Source organism: Colletotrichum phormii, assembly GCF_030913505.1.
Source record: "Colletotrichum phormii strain CBS 102054 chromosome Unknown BDP81scaffold_1, whole genome shotgun sequence".
Taxonomy (NCBI): domain Eukaryota; kingdom Fungi; phylum Ascomycota; class Sordariomycetes; order Glomerellales; family Glomerellaceae; genus Colletotrichum; species Colletotrichum phormii.
The window spans coordinates 1,228,439-1,249,285 of record NW_026851443.1 but is presented as its reverse complement, the minus strand read 5'-3'; the positions used below and the strand labels follow the sequence as shown (position 1 = coordinate 1,249,285).

Below are 20,847 nucleotides of genomic sequence, written 5' to 3'. Positions count from 1 at the left end.
CAAACTCCCCCCCGTCAACGTCTGGAGCTACACTTCGTCACCATTCCCTCCAATGCTTCGCGCAAACACCCTGCGCCTTCAGAGGCTCGGAACCTCCTACGTTTGTGCGTCCTGCCGGCCCTGCCTTTCAGCGCCATGTCGAACACGACCCTCTTTCTTCCAGACCACCGCCCTGGCTGGCGACCGAGGCTATAGGAGGAGTATCTCGAACAAGAAGTCGACAGCAACGCCAGCCCCAAAAGACGATGCGGAACCTAGCAACGATGCAATACCCGAGGCCGAGGCTGATTCTGGGAAGGATAAACAGGTCAAAGCTAAGGGCGGTTTGGAACCTAGGAAAGCGAAACCTAAGAGCGTTACTAAACCTCAGAGCGATGCGAAGCCTGACGGTGATGTGAAGCCTCAGAGCGATGCGAAACCTCAGAGCGATGCGAAACCCAAGGGTGGACGGACGGCAAAATCGATGAAACCAGCACTCAAGAAAACTGCTCCTAAAGCTCAACCGAAGGCCGGGTTATCGTCAAGCAAGAAACCGCCAGCCAATCAAGGAAAGCCCGCCGACAAAGAGAAGCCGGTCGACCCTCAAACAGCACCCGAGCCAGAGGTTATAAAGCAGGTTTTTGAATCTTTGAAGAAGCTTGAGCAAAGCTACGCCTCCATCAATAGCAGGCTGTCGAATATTCATGAAGGCACCACGGGAGCGGCTGCCGCAGGAGCCAAAGTTGATCCTGAGAAGAAGGGAGAACTGGACGCATTTGTGGCGAAACAGAGCGACAGGTTGGGTGGGAAGCTCAAGGTGATTTCTGGTACCCTGGATGTCTTGAAGAGCGTCTTGCGCTCCCAGTCAATCCCGTTAGACCACCTCGCAAAGAGGCCGAGTACCACGAAATCGTCGGGCACCACATCAGATAAAGCTTCTGAGAGCAAAGCTCATCCAGCTCGGCGTAACAAGGAAACTCCGAATAGGCGTGAGGATATTCGGATGAGAGTGCGAAAGGTGCTGCTTGGCGAGGAGCGAAAGCCGATACCCGAAGAACCAATGAAAGTCGCGTGGACATCACTTGAAAATCGCCTTACGACTCCAGTGGGTTTGGCGGCAGCGGCTGCTGGTGCATCAGCTCTCGGCGCAGCAAGGTCTGCCGCCGATACAGCTCCCGACGAAGCGGCTGCCGACGAGACAGCTCCCGACGACAGCGAACAACCCCCACCCAAGCCCAAGAGGCTCAAGAAGTCCGAGAAGCCTCTTGTCAATGTCAAGAGGGTGAAGGCGGAGAGTCTTCACTTAGTGCCCATCGAATTACCAGACGCTCCTGAGGTGCCGAAACTCGCGTATGGACTGGACAGAGTCTTGTTCAACCCTGGAGTATACCATATGCAGGACCCCCGCTCGCGAGTCTTCAACTTTGATCCTTACCTCGGCGATATTATGCCGATCAACGAGTTTGACTTCGATGCGCTCCAGAAATACGTCACCTCTTCAAAGGATAACACCTTGATCTCACTTGCAGCCAAGCTGGGTAGGAAGTACACCGGCTCAACGTCCAGCATGACCCAGACGTTGTCCCATTTTCACTTCTTGCTTTCTGCGTGGCGGCCTATCAACCCTGAAAACATGAGTCGTCAGTTCACGCCCGAGTATTCGAGCTTTACTGCTATCTCTCGTGCGCCAGCTGCCTCCTTCCTCCATTTCAATGAAGGTGTGTACGCGATCGATGCCGACAAGGAGTACGACAGTGCCAGTATCTTGAGCATGCTCGGAAAGTCAATGGAGAAGCAATTGACGCTGCCGAGAGAGGAGTTCGAAAAGTATCGCCGTGCCAACTCCGACCAAATCACCGAGGAGGAGCGCAATGCCGCCGAGGCCTTCCATTACACCACCATGGGCGACTTCCTCATGCGTTCTCAACTGGATGCGTATGATCCACGGTTACCAGGATCTGGAATGTTTGATCTGAAGACAAGAGCTGTAGTCTCAATTCGCATGGACGCCCAGGGATTCCACAAGGGACTTGGCTATGAGATCCGCCGCCGTTACGGCCAGTGGGAGTCTTTTGAGCGCGAGTACTTCGACATGATCAGATCTGCGTTCCTCAAGTATTCCCTGCAAGTACGGATGGGCCGTATGGATGGCATCTTCGTCGCCTTCCATAACACACAACGCATCTTCGGTTTCCAGTACATCCCCATTAATGAGATGGACCAAGCCATTCACGGATCCTATGCTCGAAATGTCGGAGACAATGAATTCAAGCTCAGCCTCTATCTTCTCAACAAGGTCCTGGACCGCGCGACAGAACGATTCCCTGGCCGATCCATCCGACTTCATGTGGAGACGCGACCTAGTGACCCTCCTTTCATGTACGTTTTTGCGAAACCTGTTACAAAGGAAGACATCGACAAGGTCCAAACGCGCAACCAAGCCGCCGTCAAAGAGTTTGAGGAGCAGATCCTTGGTATGGCCTCACAGGAGTCGTCGGCGGAACATGAAGCGCAAGAGACGGAAGTCGAACAACCAGTTGGTCAAGAGGAAGACGAGGAGGCTGTCGGCGTCGATGGGTCCAGTACTGAGTCTAGTAACCAAGTGTGGCAGACGCAAGAATTCTGGGAAGAAATGCAGGAGAAGGTCAATGAGGCAGTGGAAGACGATGCCCTCGGCATTGGCCATGTTCGGGAGGCAATCCACGACGCGCTGGAGCAGAGCGCATTGCTAAAGGCGAGGACACCTGAAGAAGCTCGCTGGTATGTCGACGGCCTCTTGGAGGCACTTACTCGCAACCAAGTGAGCGAGGCGCAGGACAACGATGGAAAGGATAACCAGACAGATGCGATGTCTGCAAGCGAGTTTAGCACTACCTCGGCCGACGACGCTCAAGCTGGTGAATCGAACACAGCACAAGAAGCTGTGCCAATCGCTGGCGAGGAAACAGAGTCGGCCCAAGAGACAGACGCGGAGTCATCGCCAGAGACAGGGGTGCGCAGCTCTCGGAATCTTGGCCTGAAAGAGTTGATTCTCCGGGTTGCTTCGAATGTCGATGAGAATGTCGATGAGAATGTCGATGTGGACGAAACCGACATTCCTAAAGATGACACTGCTTCTGACGTCTCCAAACTCCGAACCTTCGAGCGTATTCTCTCTAAGCTGGTTGCCGAGTCGAAGCAGTCGGAAATCAAGACGACACCTCCGGCCTCAAACATGGAGGAAGCAACGGCTGAGATTCTTGAGAATGTTGCCCCCAGTGCCAGCCAGACGGCAACCTCCAATGAGTCTCCCGAGGATGTTGACGGCAAAGCCCAGGAAGAAGACGACACACCTGAGCTTGATATCGTCGATAACGAGCTCCTCGGAATGGTCCTGACCGTGCGGAACAAGGTTAATGGGCAATACGTCTCTCGCCCCGACCCCCTGGCTCCGTCATCGTCCTGGAACGTGGAGTATTCTATTGAAGAACTTCCTGCGGGCCGCGCCGAGGCCCTGTATAAAGCACTACAGACGCGACGCAGAAAGGTGCTCTCAAACGACAGAAATGCCAACCGGCCGGATCCGTGGTACCATATGTTTTCGGGCAAGTTGGAGCAGATGAGTAAGAGGGGCAGGAGATACCGGCAGAAGGTGGAAGAGAAGGCCCGGGAGAACCCGGTTCACATCTTCGGTATGGACGATCCCGTAACTTATGATGAGGCTTTCGGGCACAGGGCGCAGTGGAAGACAATATCCTGGGACCAATCGACAGACGAGTTGCGAGAAGACGATCTTGATGAGAAGGCTTTGAAGGAGGATTTCTTCCAGGAGGACGACTTGACCGAGGCCGAGCTGCGGGAGGTCGAGCTCAATGAGGAGGAGTTAAATCTGGAATCGAATGAGGACGAACTGAAGGAGGTGGAACTCCAAGAGGACGCTCTGGAGGAGAATAAGCCGCAAGAGGGCGAGCTAAAGAAGGAAGAGCTGCAAGAGGACAAGCCGCGAGACTCATAAAAGGGGCTATCGTGGACTTGGGGCTGTATGATAATTGTGTACCTACCATTTGTAATACATGTACAAAAAGGGCGAGAGCGAATCTGGAATGAAGTAGCTATTCTTCTCTCAGAATTTTCCTCTACTTGATAAGTTTACATCTACGTATGCCTGGCTGCCGACGCGGTGCCACATGGTTTGCATTGGATGCTCAGGCCATCGAACAAGCGTGGAGTCTATGATTGCGACGCATCAATGAAGCTCGGCAACATTCAGAGGCCAGTCACCACATATATTCACAGCGAATGCACTGAGTAGAGGTCAAAGTCAATCATGTTATAATCGTCATTTCTTCATTAAGCTACGAGTTACGACTATCATATCCTTCACTGTGGCTGTCTTCTCCTGGCCATGGCGCCAGTGCGGCATCTGCCTTTGACCGTGGCTGGACGTATGACTGCCACATCACTTCAGTGAGAATCTGGACAATGTTAGCAATGGCTACACCTCGTCTGATCAAAGTGACGACAGACCATTGCAATCTGATTCAACCTGCTCTGGACGAGTTTTCTCGCTGGCTCTTATCCCGAACGCCCGGCTAGTCTTCCGAAAACGATGAGGCCTCGAAGTGCAGCGGCACCGAAGCAGCGCTTTTTTGTGTTTTGTAAGTTTACACTGCCAATGAATGGCAATCCCTTTGTGATCCTTTTCATCGACGGGGGAACCCAGGGGGGTTGAAGCCCGGCGGAGGCATGAAGCCCGGCGGCGCCGGTGGTGTCCCAGAAGCTCCCGGAGGAGGCATGGGGAAGTTGGGAGGGGGCGCAGCGAAGCCTTGCGGGGCGGGAGGTCCGCCGCTGGGTGGGCGGAATCCTGGGGCGCCCGGATGGAAGTCGGCCGGGTTCGTGTAGCCACCTTGCGACTGTGGCGGCCGCGCAGGTAGACCAGATGGCGCGGGAGGCAGTACTGCGCCGCGTCCCATGCCCGGCCCACCCATACCCGGTCCGCCCATGCCTTGCGGTGGTGGTGCGGCATTGTACTGCGCTGGTCCCCTCGGCGGAGGCGCGAATCCGGTGGGAGCTCCTGGGTTCTGGACTTGGACCGGGAGGCCGTTTGCGGGGTCGAATCCGGCGGGGGCACTCGGCGCAGCGGCCGGAGGCGGGCCATTGAGGAACGCGGGCGGTACAGCCTGGATCTCTGGGACAATGTTTCTCTTCTTGGCCTGCGCGGCGAGCTCACGTTCCGCAGCGTCACCGTGACGCTCGCCCTTGCCGTCCTTCTTGAACGCATACTGGACCGAGACCTCCTTGCTGAGGATGTACTGCATGTGCAAGTTGGCAATCGCCGCGTCGGCGCTGTCAAAGTCGGCGTAGGAGATGAATCCGAAGCCCTTGGAGTTGCCGCTGTCCTCCCTCGCGACCTTGGGCAGGTTGACGAGCGGGCCGAAGCGCGAAAAGGTGTCGTAAAGAATCTTCTCGTCCACCATGCTGTCCAGGTTGCCCACGAAGAGCTCCGCGCCGACCTCTGCCTGCTTCTGCTTGTCCGCGCTGGCCTTGTTGACGCGCAAGGACTTGCCGTAGAGCTTGATGCCGTTCATCACGTTGGCGGCGTACTCTGCGTCGCCCGGCGTCCTGAACTCGACGAAACCGAAGCCCTGGTGGTTCTGGGTGACGCGGTCGCGGGGCATGTGGATGTTGTGGATGGGGCCCATCTGGAGCATGACCTCGTACACCATCGCCGGGGTCGCGCGCTCGTCAATGTTTCCGATGTAGATGGTCGCATCTTTGTCTTGTTCCCTACGTCGCGCGTCTTAGGTTAGCTCTCTGTCCTTGAACGTCTACTACGGGGCGAATTGTTGCTCACCAATGCCTATTCTGTGCCATTTTGAAGTCTCAGCACTTTCGGTGCTCTCTGTGAGATCTAAAAAGCGATATTCCAAGACAAATCCGACTGTCTGAATACGTGAGGCGAAAAGTCGTTCGTCTTGTACCGTAAGAACCTAGAAATTTTGGCCTTGACATTCAGTCGCGGTTGAGCTATGGCGGTACGTACCTTATCGCTCGACGCAAGGTCCGATAAGCCTCCCTGCGCGGTTGTTCCGGCGGCTCCACTTGATGCGTTTTTCCGGCAGACGAAGAAAAGTTCAGGAACAGCTTCCAGCGCATTCATCACCAGCTATCTTGACGCAGCGACGACGAGACATCCACGAACCCTTAACGACGACGAAGACCGCCATCACGCGAACCCAAGTTGATTCAACGTATCAAATACCGTCGACGTCACATTCCAACCGTCAAGATGTTCGCCCTCTCCGAAGAGTCCAAGGTGCGACACCGCAACGACAGCTAGATCACGTCGCATAGAGTCGAGTCTAATCATTACATATTGTAGGAGCGCATTGGCAAGATCATTGAGATCTCCCGCATTGCCATTCACTAGTATGTATCCTCCTGCACTCGATGAGAACTGAAGCCAGTAACTGACCTATTCGTAGCGGATACCTCCCTCTCGTTCTCTACCTCGGTACGACGCCAATGAATATTCGATGATTCACCACTACATCGACGAAACTGACACTTCTTTGCAGGCTACACTCGCAGCGAGCCCCGTCCCGCTTTCATCCGGTATGCAGTACCCCAAGATGCGCGACTACCGTGGAACTTTGCAACTAATCCTTCTCCAGCCTTATTTCTCCCCTCTCTTAGACGACGCGTGTCTCAATATCGACTTTCTGTACAATATCAGGCTTGCGACATTTTGGATGCTAGCCAACATTTCGGGGGTGGCACAATGGATCACCGGCAATGGTGACGAGGAAGATGCAGGCCGTGGCTCCGGCGCATTGTACAACTACATATGTAATCAAATGAAACCCCTCTGACGACATATTCTTCTCTATTGTATAAAACTGCGGATGGTTTGGTGGCGCGGATACCAATATTGGAGGTAAATAGATGCGGTCGGCGGGCTGTTAACGGGCCGTGGGAGCCCGGCGACGGATAGAACGCGCATTTCAGCTCATTCTTCTACACCACGTTTGATAGAGCTTGAGGTAAATCCAGGAAACGTTCCTCCCACCGCGAATTGCCAGTGCCTGTAAGCAGAAAAGACGGAATACGTAGCTGAAGGCTCAGGCGGAAGTCAACAAGCTTTACAGCCGCAGTTCAAGATGATAGATGCGGGCTTTACATAATATTTGAGGCCAACAGAATGAATATGTCAAAAACAATTGCATTTACGGGCATTGTGGCCGTTGATATCCTACCTTACTTTCCGGTCACGAAAGGAGGTTAACTGTGGCTGAAGCTCTGAAAAAGTGACAGCGGAGCCGCAATTTCATAAGCTAACATGACGTATGAATAATCATTTGGTCGCATTTTTTTGGTAAGCTACAGTCATCAGCCACACCAACGCTTCACTGAGCTCCTTTTACAAAACTCCCGACACCGAGGTCTCTACAACTGGATGCGTGAGGTCGCAGTCACGTTTTCTACATAGAGCAATGTGACAGAGGTCTCTCTCACTTCTATGTCAGAAAGCAAACATGCGGGCATCTCACCCGCTCTGGTCGAGTCCGTCGCCGGTCTCTCGGCCGGCTCGGTTGCGACTTTGGTAGTTCACCCGCTTGATATCGTGAAGACGCGGATGCAGAGTAAGTGAAGCAACGCTATATCTATATGCAAACTATACAACAACAGTCGCTGACGAGACAAACTTAGTTCACCGGAGCGCGGCAAATCCTTCAGTGTCGTTGACAAGCATGTCTCTCATCCGCACGCTCACACAGAACCCGCATCCCATCGCCTCTCTCTACCGCGGCCTAACGCCGAACCTCATCGGCAACGCCTCAAGCTGGTCCGCCTTCTTCTTCTTCAAGTCACGCGTCGAGCGCGCCATCGCGCTCTGGAGAGCCGGCTACATGCCGCTGACGAGCGGCTCCGGTGCCGACGCCCGCAACCTGACAAAGGAGTACCTCGCCACCCAGGACTTCTTCGTGTCGTCCGCGCTCGCCGGCGCGCTGACGCAGGTCCTGACGAACCCGGTCTGGGTTCTCAAGACGCGCATGCTCTCGTCCGACCGCACCGCCGCGGGCGCGTACGCCGACATGTGGACCGGCGCGCGGCAGCTGTACCGCTCCGAGGGTCTGCGGGGCTTCTACCGCGGCCTCGGCGTCAGTCTGATCGGGGTCTCGCACGGCGCGGTGCAGTTTGCCGTGTACGAGCCCGCCAAGAAGATGTACTTCGCTGGCAGGCAGCGCAAGGGCGACAATGGCGGGCGGTTGAGCAACGAGGCGACGGTGGTTATCTCGAGTGCCGCGAAGCTGGTCGCGGGGGCCGTGACATACCCCTATCAGGTGCTCCGGAGTCGTTTGCAGAATTACGACGCCGATGAGAGGTTCGGACGGGGTATCCGGGGTGTTGTGAGAAGGATTTGGCAGGAAGAAGGCTTCAGGGGTTTCTACAGAGGCCTGATGCCGGGAGTTGTGAGGGTGATGCCGGCTACCTGGGTCACTTTCCTCGTGTATGAGAACGTCAAATACTACCTGCCGCAATGGGCGGCCTAGGCTTGTGATGATAGTGTGAGAATAAGATACCATTCCATATCGGAAATTTCTGTTAACGAGAGCGAGATTCAATGGCAGAGGCTTAGATCGCACTTGCAATATCAGGGATGTTATTTGGTCTTCATGGCTTCATGGCTTCATGGCCCAAGAAATAAAGAAAGCTGTTCATGAAACGGTACCTATTGTGTTCTTCGTAGTCATGGACATTGCAAACGCCCCTACTGTAGATTTCGCTATTGATCTCACCCTCGTTTCAGCCCATGTGGAAGCCATCTTGTTGTCATTAGCAATAGGCAAAGCTGAGATCAACTCACACGCCAGGAAATCTCTAATTGGCTTTGAGAGAGAGAGACAGAGAGAGAGAGAGAGAGAGAGGATGTCAATGAACCTGGCTCATATAACATACTGGTGCAAACTTTGTGCCATGGACGCTTCCTGGCTAGGAGTTCACATTCCGCAAAATAGAGGTTTCTGAACTAGACTATGGTTGCGAGTTGAACTAAACAAAATAAAAGTCACATGGTTGGCGGAAGTATTGCACAATCCTGTACTATTCTCTATTGCCCTACACAGTCGGCACCGCATCAAATGGTTACTGGGTAGTCAAAGTCTGTTGCGTCTTCGTTTCACGTTTCGTTTTGTTTCATTGTATCTCATATCTCATACTTCTTTCATCTCGGCCGTTCACGCTCCATCAATCGTCAAACAGACCGGTACTATCAAATGATTCAAGGAAACAAAGATGAGACGATACAGACGAGACAACAGGCGTATGTTCGAACTGCTCTGAAAGGTCACGAATCTTATGTTAAGAGACACCCCGTCGTTCTGGATTGATTTATACCCATTCTCGCACCAACCGCACTCATTATATCTATTCAAGGCGGCTCAATAGATGGCCAGTATGTGATGAGATCACATTACTGTAGCTACATGTTCATTGACACCTCATCATGAATCGTAGGAAATCATACTAGAGTCGGATGGTCGACACAATAGATGTGAATGCTGATGGATTATCAAAGCTCAAACATAGACCGGAGGCACTGGAAAAGGGGCTACGAGACGTACCCCGTTTTCCCTACTTCGTGAGGAGTCTACTTTCAAAGGCTACCAAGCGCAAGCTCAAGGCCTTCACCGGGCATAATTACACGCCAGAACCAAGACTTCACTGAATGAACAAGCCCAGAGGAATGTGCCATCGCTTCGAGGCTAGTTCTACGAGCAATATTGAAGAACACTGAGCCACTTCCATCAAAGAAGATACCGATCCACGATCCTGAGTCTCACACGTGGCCTGTCATACGCAATGCTATCGCTCTGTGTGACAATGTAATGTACTTCTCGAATGTGCAGAAGATCAGAGAGGGGTTTCGAAACATGGAAAGTCTGTCTGATTTTCACCAAAGTCATGAGACCACGGACTGATGTGCAAAGAACATGGCGAATCTTTCCCCGAGAATGACACTTGTTCGATCTGATCATGTCGTAATCCAAAATACCAGATCACAAAAGCTATTACCACCCAGCCATGCCAGCCTTCTCCTCGAACCGATACGCCTCCTACCCCATTTGTCTCTCACAGCTCGGCACACAAAACAGCAAAGACCACACATCCCACGCCTCCCAGCGGGCGCGGCCTTCGACGTCCGAGACAGACAGCCCACTAACACAACACAAGGGCTGGCTATACCCCCCTCCATGTCTCCTCCTCGCGTACCTTCCCACTTGCCTCGGAACCAGCGCCCCTTTTCCTCGCGAGACACTCGTAGCAGAGTAATAACTCTGTTTTTGCTACTTTCCCCGCGTAGCCTGTAGGTACTTCTGAACGGAGACCGAACACACCACCACCATCTCACCCTGAAATGGAATGTTCCGTCTCTCCTCCCGGCCCCCCGTTACCCCCTCAAGCCACCCAGAAACCACGAGGGGCGTTTCTCAGTTCTCACACGTAGGTACGGAGACGTAAAGAAAGAGAAAAGCAAAGAAAAGAAAAGGGGGCGTAAGTAGGTGGAAGAGAAGAGCCGTGAGACTTTTTGACATGTCACGTCCTGATCCCAGCGGAAAGGGAAGCCGGCAGATCCCACAGGTCATCCATCCATCCCGCCCAGCCAGCCTAGCCAGCACACCACTCCCAATCATCACCTCACTGACGCGCGCCTCGATCGCCAAAAGGTGCCTAATCTCGTAAGTGGTGAGATGGAGAGAGGAGCAGAGGCGATCCGGATATCCAATCGTCGACGAGAGGAGGTCCTTGACCTTCCCGTCCCATTCTCCTGCAGGCTCTTTCTCTTCGCACAGAGCGGGCGGGCAATGTGGAGAGAGAGAGGAGAAGATGGACCCCTTTATGAAGTCCTTGCCGGATCTAGCCCAACGTTACACGTACATCTTTCTATGCGCGTGTCTTTTCCCACATTTCCTTGCCCCCTTCTATCAGGACCGCACCCGCGGCATCGTGGTATGACAAGAACACGAGAACACAAGAACTTGAAAAGAGGAGAAGAAAAGCAAATAAAATTGTAGTCGGGACGGGAAAAGGGTCCAAAGTGCAGGATCTCATGATAAACAACTGTCAATCTCACCCGCACGCACGCGCACATACACACACTTCCGGATACCTGCGCATACATACACACTCACACATCTGTCACGTCCTACCGCTCCTTTTTCCAGGAATCAGTCTCGAAGGAAATGGGGAGGGTGCCGAGGGAACAGGAACAGCGTGGGAAACAGGAGATCTACCAGTACATCCTTGTATCTCCCGTCATGGTGACCAGATAGCCGACGCCTTCCCTTCATCGTCAACTCGGGAAATACCTTATCTGGGATATATCTCATCTTAAGCGCGGAAGACCCCCCTTCTAAGAGGCGGGTAGACAACGTAACGGTTACACAAAGAGGCAGTCATCAACCTACCCATCCATCACAAATCATCCACTCAGAGCCCCAAAATATATTCTGGCTCAGGGCTTCCCCCAAATGCCGAAATGGCGTTTTTGCGAAAAGAAGGCAATCGCTGTTGTATCCGTACCTATCGGACTCTCCCGAATCTGCGACTTTGGCCAGCATTCTTGCTCCCCCATCTCCGATCCAAGACCTAGACATGAGGAAGAAACAGGCCACATCTCAGTTTCTCATGCCACTTGGTTCAACACCCAACTGAACCCCCTTTCGTCCTTTCTCTCCCCGCCTTCCTCTGACCACCATGTCTCTGGAATCGTGTCTCTCCTTTTTCACGACTTTTCACACTTTCCCACTTCTACACACCCCTAGCTACCTAACCTTGTCTCGCTCGCAACTACCTTACCGCCTTAGCTGTGGTCTTATACCTCCCTCACCCTGTTCCCCCACTTCTTCAAGACATAAGAACACTCACCAAAAAGAAGAAACCAAAGTGAATGGAACACAGCTCACACACACTACAACTGAGTGATACATCCCAAGAGACAGACCTCACTCACTCTCCATCTGAACCAGAGTGGCACCGTTGTTACAGGTCACCAAAGCACACACATACAGGAACAAAAAACACCGCACGCTGGGTTCTTGATTTGGGGTTTCCCAACGGCCGCGGATCCGAAGTCCCGCGCTCCGCGAGGCCGGGTGGGCTGCGCTTTCAAGTAGGACGAGATATGACAGCGTGAGGAAGGGCGTGAGAACAAGAAAAACTACAGGATTACGATGATTGATGACTACGGTCACGATGATGGAGAATGGAGACAAAGGCAGATAGGACTTCGACCGTTGACTACCAAAAGTATCCGTAAACTGCACGACATCTCTCGCCCCTCCCCCCATCATGCTCCTCCTGTTACTGACCTCCTCCTTGCCATGCTCCATCTCTACAGGACCTGCCAACGTGTCAAACCTGCGTCTCCCCTCCTCCATCGTGCCCCTCCAACCAAAGCCACAGGAACGGAGTGCTGGGCAACGGTATCGCAGCTACCTAAACACCCCTCAAACCCACCATGGTGCCCACGTATCCCGTCCTGAGTCTCCAGTACCGCCCCCCCCCCAAAGCCCAGAGTCCAGCCCATCAAGTCAAGCCCAGCGGCCCAGCGCAGGTCCAGCCAGCCATTCACGGTTCAAGCGCCAGCTCTCATCTCTCATTCTCTTTCACACTCTCTCGCCATGTCTCCCTTGCTCAAGATTACTCGAGAGGAGTAAAGGTCCCCCAAAGAACAAATCACAGGACCACGTCCAGAAGTGTCCTGGGGCTCTAGCGTGGCAAAAAAAAACTCTCCAAGGTGGTATCCGTAAGGGGGTTTGGGGGCAAGGGCGACAGGCGACAGGCGATAGGCGGGAGAGAGAGGACAGAGAGGAGAGAGAGGGGGACCAACGGGGGGAATGAGCAGAGCTTTTTCCCTCGCAGCAGCTCCACGCTGCGGTACCTAGACTATCAGACGTTGAGACTTGAGATGGAAAATGGAGCCCTTTTTGGGCTTCTGCGTGGTTTGCGTGGTGTCAGTTGCGGCGCCGAACAAGCATCACCCCTACTCCGTGCGCTCAGCTTTTGTTTCCCGTGTGCGCGGCGTGCGGCGTGCGGCGTGCCGTGGGACCCCCATCTTTCTCGCCCGCGCACCCGTGCCTCCTCCTCCTCCTCCTCCTCCTTACACTGGAGAAGGGCGACTACGGAGCAAGAAAAAAGAGCCCACGCGCTTGTAGTTCATCGCTCGTTCCCCCCCCCCCCCCCCCCCCCCCCCTCCACTCCTTCGCCGTTCTCGCGGGACTGGTTTAGGCCATGGCAAGGTATTCCCTACCGCTATTTGCGTCGTTTATAGTGACTTTGTGCGCGGTATTTCAACCCAGCCATACATATCAAATTGGGCGATGGGAAAGAGACAGAGAGACAGAGAGACAGACTGAGCAAAAGGGCGTGAGTCATCTGATACAGACTTGTTCCAGCACCGGAACCAATTGTCATCCAACGCTCGCAAGCTCCCGGGTCCCCGCAAACCGCACTAAGATGCGCAAGACAAAGAAGAGGCCAGAGACAAAAAAGTTGAACACACTTCCAGCGGCCCAAAATGACGAAAGGAAACCATGTGTTCCGCGTCACTATCAGATTTGCCACGAGGGCCTCGGAGTACGGGTACCTACCGTTCAGGACCAAACCCAGACTCTGAAAGAGGACATCGAACAAACGGCGCTCAGCGGTTTTGCTCGGACGTCGTCGTCGGTCCTCGAGCAACACACCCCCCTACCCAACCTAGCCTCGTCTCCCTTCCCTTCCGAGTCTTTTCCAGTGCCCCTCCCCGCGTGCGAGTGCAACGACGACGTTGGAGAATAGGACCCGAGCACCGAGCAACGTCGCATATCTAGTGTAGCAAGCGCCCTTTCGCCCCCCCTTCCCAAGATCATCAGGAGTTACGCTTAGTTCAAAAAGTCGTCCCCTTAGATCTGCTCGTGTAACACCACCGAAGGGGACCACTTGAAGACAGGATAAGGATAAAACAACAACCCAAAACATTGGCGACAAGTCACAATGGGCCCATCCTCGGCTCTGTCAAAGTTACGCACAGAAGCTGAGCGTCTTGAGTTTCCTCTCGACCCCTCCCCCTCCAAGACTCAAGAGGCGCCCCGAGAGGGTCACATTGAACCGAAAGATGACAAGAACAGGAACAGGGGCAAAAGGGGACAGAAAAACATCTCGATAGGGCGGGGCGGCCATTCGCAACGACATCGTCAAAGAGGATAGCGCGAAAAGAGGATTGAACAGTCAGGTAAGGATAATAGAGGGAATTAACAAGAAAATTGAACAATGTGATGGAAGTTTCCTCGCTTGGACCTCTGTTGATTTTCTTTCTGCTTTCTGCAGCGCCGCGAGCGCAGCAAAAGGGGTCGCATTGTCAGTCCTCACCTGCATTCAGACTGCCCTAGGATCGCGATCTCTCTCTCTCTCTCTCTCTCTCTTTCTCTCTGATGACGGAGGGTCGCACAGTGGGGTTCCATAGCCGTCGTGGGTTTGAGCAGAAAAGAATTTTGTACGTGACGGGAATCGCTCCGGGTCCAGTCTGAACCTGGATGAAGGAAGGATTGAAGGTTGTTGACCCCTCCGTCCCCATGGGTTGGAAAAGGAAAAAAAGAGACGACATAGCTTAAGCGAGAACGAGTCAAGGTTCGCGTGGTTGGTGGTTTGATGGGTGCTGGATGGAGCCTGAAGGTGGTATCGGCGATGATGGTTCCCCCGTCCGTTCCTCCCGGGTCGTGGAGTGGACGACGACGACGACGATGCCAGGAGGGGGCCATGGGAAGTCGAGATCCCGTGTCGGGCGTCGCACTGATGTCGCCCATCGGACCCGTCCACGGCCGCCGGATGCGCCTTGAACTAGCGACCTCGTCCGCGAAACCGTAAACACCCCCGCCGCCGCCCCTCTTTATCTCGTGCCTTTAACCTCTGATAGGCGTCTGGACCTATACGGCCCCGGCGGTATCGAGTGAGATATGCGTACCAAACAGCTCAGTGGGTGATCGACCGCCATGTCGGTTGATCGTGCTTCAGTGACATGTCAGATTTCCCGATATTGTACGGAACCGCATGCCATGGGAATGAATACGCAGCATCCAAAGGACCACAAAGTCCCGTTGCGGAATCCCAGAGAGCTGAGTGGCTCGGCGCAGAGATGCTAGATTGGGAAGCTGAGCCGTGATCAAAATGGAAGAGCTTGCGAAATGTTGGTCAGGGCAGATCTCAGCCCTTCGGTCACATCTCACATTTCTCCTGCATCACACAGGGTGAAAATGTGAGGGAAGAAAGCAAAAAGGCTGTCATAATCGGAGAGAACCCCACCTATGTGCCGCTGCCCACACAAAGCACACGCACGCACACACGCACACACACACACTCCCAGTCTCCCACAGACTCTTGACAAGAGAGACGAAAGAGAAAGCTTTCAGAGCTGAGATCTGGACCACAGTCCACTTCCATCGCTAGAGTGACCAGGATAATGGGAGCTTGGACTCGGTTTTGGCCTTGGCTTCTGTGATGCTGGCGGGGAGGGATCCCATGTCGCATAGCTCCCAGCTTGTCTGGTATGGTTCCCTCGAACTCTCGAGTGCGTCCCCCCCCCCCCCCCCCCCTGGTCCCTTCGAGCACCCGGCGATCCAGCTTGGTCTCGGTTGGGAAAAGTGCGTAGATCACACTCCCGGATGCCTGCCGGTGGGGTCGGGCGATATGCGGCTTCGCATATCGCATCGTGATGCTTGGGATTGAAACATTCCCATCCAAGCCCAGTTTGCGCGACTGGATGAGGCTGGCCCACCCCAATGCGTCCATGTCGTCGGCTGACCTGCGGCTTTCATACAAGGTTATCCCTTCGACGTCGGACAATCGACAGCGGCTAGTACTTCGGACGAGGCTTCCGGCTCCTATAAGCCTTTTCCGCCAAAACTACAGCGCACCACTCGTGGGCTGTCCACACAGAAAAGTGAAGTATCTCACATATCGACTGCTTTGTTAGTGGGTGTTCAGACACTAGATACTCGACTCCTGCTTGGACTCGTCAGGGATGCCATCACTAACCAACTCTCACGCCCTCTCGAGTGTAAGTCCTCTCAACAAAATCACACATCATATCACATCTCAATCGGCGGCCTCGCGGAGTCGCGAGAGGTGAAAGCGAGTCGAATCTGCTGTTCCCCCCTGCTACCTACGTTTCTGATGCTCGCGACTGGTTCTGATTCTGGTTCTGGACCGTCCCCACGAATCACCATGTCTGTGGGCGATATCTGTGATGAATAGGCTTTCATTGACGGTCTCCAGACCCAGAGATTTTGCGCAGCCACATTCCAGCGGTCTAGCGTCGTGTCGCCCATCGCGCGAGTCGATCAGATCTCGGTGATGTGCAGAGAAATTTACCGCCGCCCAATTCCCATTGGCCGCAACTTGGCATCCTGCCACTTTGAAGCCTCAGCTCATAGATCGGCAGTGCCGCGATCTGGCGAGGCGGGCCTGGTAAGGGTGTGGGCTGCCACAGACTTGGGACTCGTAGGCAGCTGACCCTTTGTGGCCAAAAAAGAAGCGCCACGAGAATGGCTTCTCTGTCAGAATCAGAGTCAGAGAATAAGCTGACCGGCTGCCCATGTTTACTCGCGCAAAACTTCGTACGGCAAGGTGCTTGAGTCGAGACTCCCGTGATCCGCCCCAGCCCCTCCCTGCCCACTGGAACTGCTACCATCGATCTGCGGAGAGATCAGAAGAAGAAAGGTTGCCATGGTCTGCAAATGACCGAGCGGCGGAGTCGAGCCTTCAGAAGCCCCTTGCAGCCATGGGCTCAGGAATGTTCGAGTCTCGGTGCGTGCAGATGCACCGATTTCAGGTCTCTCCGTCGTCTCCCCAAGAGTCAAAACCGTCTCAAGCTGGACCCTGACCAGGGCTTGCTGGCATGCTGGTAAAGCTGGTAAAAGAGGCCCACAGTGCCTCATTTGCCTCGTTCAGTCATTGCGTCTTCTCTCGCTAACAAGCCGCCCCAGCTGTCATCCGCGTGATGTCAATCAGGGGACTTTATTGACAGTTGTGATTACAGCGCGGCGCCTTCGGAGCATGCCGGTGCCTCAACGGCCGAGAGCACGCCACCCACCCTGGAAAGCAGTACCGGTATTGCCATGTTCCAAAGAGCTCGAAATAGACCGGAACCACAAGATGGACGCTTGACGACGAGCGACTTTGGTCATTGTGATGAAGTTGTTTGAGCGTCTCGATCCGCCTGACCGTCCATCTCGTTCAATATCAGGCCCATAGAGAGAAGTCCTTTGTGGACTCTGGAGATGGTTTGAGCCTGTTAGATGGCGATGCAAAGTGGATGCGGCGTCTTGGAGAGCTGATGCTAGCATCTGATAAGTGACATGAGCCCGGGTTTGAGTTCAACTTGCGAAAGTAAGGAGTTCCTCGTTGCTGAGGAGCCTTGGAGCGAAATTTCGCTCCAAGGTATTGGTCCGGTTCAGCCATGACGCGCCTCTTTGTCCGGTCCCTCAACCCAAGCTGGACCAGGAGAAGAACCACGTTGCCTGCACAAGCCGAAGTGGCCTTGTCCTGGTTAGCGGGTCGAGCACCCTGCTTCCCCGGTGCCTAGCAAGCCCATTCTGTCATCCATGCGGCATGACTGCGCTTCCCCCGACCGAGTTAGGTAGGAAATTTGAGAAAGAATCCCAAAAAGTTGAGATGTGATGGTAAAAGGCTGAAAATTTGCCCTCATCCACACCGTCCCTCATCAGCGGATGACGGGGAAACAGCGCGATTGCCGATGGAGAGAACGGAGGGGCGGTCGAGCGCCATCGGAAGACCAGACGGTATCTGATTTTTCTCTCTTCTGCCCGTGAAATCCGAAAGCCGCGCGGTAAGGCGAGCAAGGCAAGGTCGGCCATCAGTCAAAGTCCTCCGCGATGCGCAGGGTACTTGAGGACCTTGGGTTCCGTTAGTATCTGCATTGGAGGTATCCGTACGGAGTATCATGGCGCAATACCCGCCGTCCATGTCTAATATCCGTAGAGGGCCAGACTTATCGCTACGCGTTGACCGTTTCCCGTAAGAATCAGCCTGGATCAACCTCATTGTACGGATTCGTCTGAACAACGGTCCCTATTAAGGGGTTCAACGTCTGCTGGTGTTTTGTCAAATGGCTGTATCTGTAAGGCTGAGATGAGGGCGTGCAATTTAACTTCCCTTTTCTGTTTTCCCGGGCCGGCCCAAATCATCAAACAGCCTGGCGCGTGCAAATCCTCATGGGAATTGTTCATTGCTCAGGAGCCCCAGAATTACCCGCCAGGAAAAGCAGGGAAACGCTGCGCTCCCCGAGAGAGCCCCGCGAAAACCCGCTGGAATACCAATGGACGAGCCCAGGTCCAGTGGGGAAGCCTTCCTGAAGTGATGAATTACACTGGAGATATTTGTCCATTATGGTCATGGTCGCGAGAGTACGAGGAGAGATCTATCCGTACAGAGGTACGGCGCTTATTCCAATGACTTCTCGGCCGTAGCATATCATGTTACCGCAACGTTTGAAGCATCGCACAGTTTGGCGACCCTGTTCTTTTTCTGCAGTAGCGACCGCTTCATGGGCTATACAAAGCGTATCAGTTGAGGTTTCTCTCTTCAAGAGATACCGGACTGAACGGAGATGATGATACCCCATTGTGGACGCCGGAGGCCCCTGAAAACCGGGTAAACATTCTTGTTTAGCTTCACCGTTGCATAATGTCTGCCTCGCGACAGGAAATTGATGCAGCAGAGCTTGGTGCCGAACGCTTCATACGATGTGCCGGTTGGAAGCCGTCTGTTAGAGTAAGCCGCCACAGAGAGCGGGACGGGTCGTTAGGGCGATAGACAGTGGTGAGCTGTGCCATTTCGAGTTTGACAGCAGCCAAGTCGACTGCTAAAAGGTGAGATCCGGCGAAGTTTAAGCCTATTTTGCCCAACTTTTGACTTTAGTCATCCGTTGGATTTCCCAACCTTGGTCTCCGCGGCACGTAATCGTAAGTGGGACTTGGTATCCGTAGTTGGTCGCACCCCTAGCACCTTAGCTGCTAGCTAGCACCTGTCACCAGCCACACTTGTGAGCTTGGTGCGTTGTGCTACGCCAATACCACATTTGGTAGCGGCCAATTCAGCGAGCTAGGAGTGCTAGGATATGAGAAAGACGAGGGGGAGGAGGAAGAGGTCGTTGGACAGGTCGTGGGGGCGGCAAAGAGTTACCTGCTGTCATCAGCATCGTAACGAGAGAGGCCGGGGTATTTCGCCCGTAATTGTCCAGTAATCCAATGAGGCCCTGGCAATGTCAGTCACTAATAAACCAGCAATGTCGATGTTTTGAAACGAGACCCTTTCCAGGGGGAAATGAGCCTTCTAAACGTGGCCAGGGCAACAGTCTTGCACCTGTGACCTGCATCAGGTCGAGAAGAAGTGGCGTTCTAGGCAAATCTTTTCTCATCAACATATCGCCTCCTCCGGCCGTCTAACCCAAACAATGGCGGCATGGTGTTTCGCCGCTAGAAGAGCCTGTCGGTCCTTCTAGGTGCCGGTTCGCCCATAGGCGGGCGATTGGGCATGCTCGTTCTTGACGCCTTGAATGTCCTGCTGATGGCTGCCCGAACGGGGCGAAGTTTCGATAGTATTCAATCCCGACGCAACACCAACGATGGAACCAAGTTGGGAATCGGGAGGCGCTGGAGGTTGTCTTCTTCCTGTGCCGATTCCAAACCTGGGATATAGTCCGCTGCCCGTGTGAGTTGCCGCTCCCGTGGCTAATGTCACATACAATCCCGTCTCTCTGGGCAGTTGATTGGAGCAATGGGCGAAAAGCCAGAGCGCCTTTGGCATCCTCCAAGTGTCAATGACAAGAAACTTGGGAAGTCTCGATGAGCGTTCCAACTTCTGAGAAACTCGTCATCCGCTCGGGATTGGGACTGGGTCGAAAAGGCACATCTGATCCGTCGTTGTCTTCAACTGTGATTCTTCGACTCGTTTCCGCCGCTAACCCCTTGCTTACTACCACATTGCCATTCTCCCTTCCGGAAACTATTCCTGATACCGGCCAGCATGTCGGGCACCCAATTACACAAAGGATGGTTCAAGCCGGGGGGGGGGATCGCCCTTCAACCACAGTTCTGGGACCTGTGCACGGATCGCGGGAGCCCACGCCTGCAGCCTCGCTAACCCAGTTCCGGTTGGCGTACTGCCCGGGTCACCTCAGCTTGTCGCGATGCTGGTTGCTGGCTGCTGACCTTGCTGCCCTACCCTGCTGTGGTACCGTGCCCGGTGCCTCCATACCCGACGGTATGGATCGTGATGCATTCTGCAACTTGCTTGGGGTTACGAACCCATCTGTTGGGTTCAAGCCCTGAGCCCGAATAGAGTAACGGCATCCAGGACGTCAGCTTCACTTGACAAGCTTGTTTCGGGAGGTCCTTGTTAGATGATGTAGATGAAACTGCATTACCAGGGGCTATGCGCCAGGTGAATCGTGAGCGTTGCTGTCAGCTGGAAAGCCTAACTTTGTTATACAATCGATATTGACGCCTAAGACTCGGCAACGACGACGACCAGGCACGGTTCGTAGTCCACCCGATGTTGTGCAGTTGATCAGTTCTAGAGGTGCGTAGTACCTATTGAGCTCATCTTTCCATAGCGTCTTCCTTCGCCATGCAAAGCTGTTCAGTAATCCGCAACAACCCTGGCACTCGGTGGGGTCTGGACTCTGTAGAGACGGTGATGTTTCTGTGGTTAGCTAGCTTGAACCCACCGCCGTAGCAACATCCTACAAATAAGTCAGTTGTCAACTGTTGCATTCACTGCCTAATTGCCTGTCGAGCCTCGCGTGAAATACCTCGTTAGCTGCGC

At 54.0% G+C, this 20,847-nt stretch overlaps 6 protein-coding genes across 6 annotated transcripts; 5 read left to right on the top strand and 1 right to left on the bottom strand.

Moving 5' to 3' along the window:
* Positions 1-44: 44 nt before the first annotated feature.
* Positions 45-4,156, top strand: BDP81DRAFT_412820 (mitochondrial protein Pet127-domain-containing protein). Its single transcript, XM_060589241.1, has one exon. It carries the CDS (start codon positions 53-55, stop codon positions 3,971-3,973), a length of 3,921 nt encoding a protein of 1,306 aa, XP_060451555.1. The 5' UTR covers positions 45-52; the 3' UTR covers positions 3,974-4,156.
* Positions 4,157-4,661: 505 nt separating this feature from the next.
* Positions 4,662-5,832, bottom strand: BDP81DRAFT_444240 (uncharacterized protein; the record flags this gene model as incomplete). Its single annotated transcript, XM_060591809.1, has 2 exons — positions 4,662-5,745; positions 5,813-5,832. The coding sequence occupies 2 exons, from the start codon at positions 5,830-5,832 to the stop codon at positions 4,662-4,664; spliced, it is 1,104 nt and encodes a 367-aa protein (XP_060451554.1).
* Positions 5,833-6,247: 415 nt separating this feature from the next.
* On the top strand, positions 6,248-6,654 carry BDP81DRAFT_388434 (TOM7 family protein; the record flags this gene model as incomplete). Its single annotated transcript, XM_060587119.1, has 5 exons — positions 6,248-6,274; positions 6,341-6,387; positions 6,444-6,472; positions 6,537-6,573; positions 6,633-6,654. 5 exons carry the CDS (start codon positions 6,248-6,250, stop codon positions 6,652-6,654), a joined length of 162 nt encoding a protein of 53 aa, XP_060451553.1.
* A 739-nt stretch (positions 6,655-7,393) lies between these two features.
* Positions 7,394-8,689, top strand: BDP81DRAFT_363146 (mitochondrial carrier domain-containing protein). Its single transcript, XM_060586462.1, has 2 exons — positions 7,394-7,601; positions 7,669-8,689. The coding sequence occupies exons 1-2, from the start codon at positions 7,478-7,480 to the stop codon at positions 8,511-8,513; spliced, it is 969 nt and encodes a 322-aa protein (XP_060451552.1). The 5' UTR covers positions 7,394-7,477; the 3' UTR covers positions 8,514-8,689.
* Positions 8,690-13,220: 4,531 nt separating this feature from the next.
* BDP81DRAFT_5287 (uncharacterized protein) lies at positions 13,221-13,901 on the top strand. The gene has a single exon (XM_060595948.1). It carries the CDS (start codon positions 13,255-13,257, stop codon positions 13,801-13,803), a length of 549 nt encoding a protein of 182 aa, XP_060451551.1. The 5' UTR covers positions 13,221-13,254; the 3' UTR covers positions 13,804-13,901.
* A 5,764-nt stretch (positions 13,902-19,665) lies between these two features.
* BDP81DRAFT_5248 (uncharacterized protein) lies at positions 19,666-20,488 on the top strand. The gene has a single exon (XM_060595945.1). The coding sequence runs from the start codon at positions 19,866-19,868 to the stop codon at positions 20,349-20,351; it is 486 nt and encodes a 161-aa protein (XP_060451550.1). The 5' UTR covers positions 19,666-19,865; the 3' UTR covers positions 20,352-20,488.
* The last annotated feature ends 359 nt before the right edge of the window (positions 20,489-20,847 follow it).

What these genes read in the sequence shown, in the direction of transcription:
- BDP81DRAFT_412820 (XM_060589241.1), top strand. Translation starts at nt 53, where the DNA reads ATGCTTCGCGCAAACACCCTGCGCCTTCAGAGGCTCGGAACCTCCTAC.
- BDP81DRAFT_363146 (XM_060586462.1), top strand. Translation starts at nt 7,478, where the DNA reads ATGTCAGAAAGCAAACATGCGGGCATCTCACCCGCTCTGGTCGAGTCC. An exon ending in CGTGAAGACGCGGATGCAGA is followed by an intron (nt 7,602 to 7,668) that starts GTAAGTGAAGCA and finishes AGACAAACTTAG; the next exon opens with TTCACCGGAGCGCGGCAAAT.
- BDP81DRAFT_5287 (XM_060595948.1), top strand. Translation starts at nt 13,255, where the DNA reads ATGGCAAGGTATTCCCTACCGCTATTTGCGTCGTTTATAGTGACTTTG.
- BDP81DRAFT_5248 (XM_060595945.1), top strand. Translation starts at nt 19,866, where the DNA reads ATGAGCGTTCCAACTTCTGAGAAACTCGTCATCCGCTCGGGATTGGGA.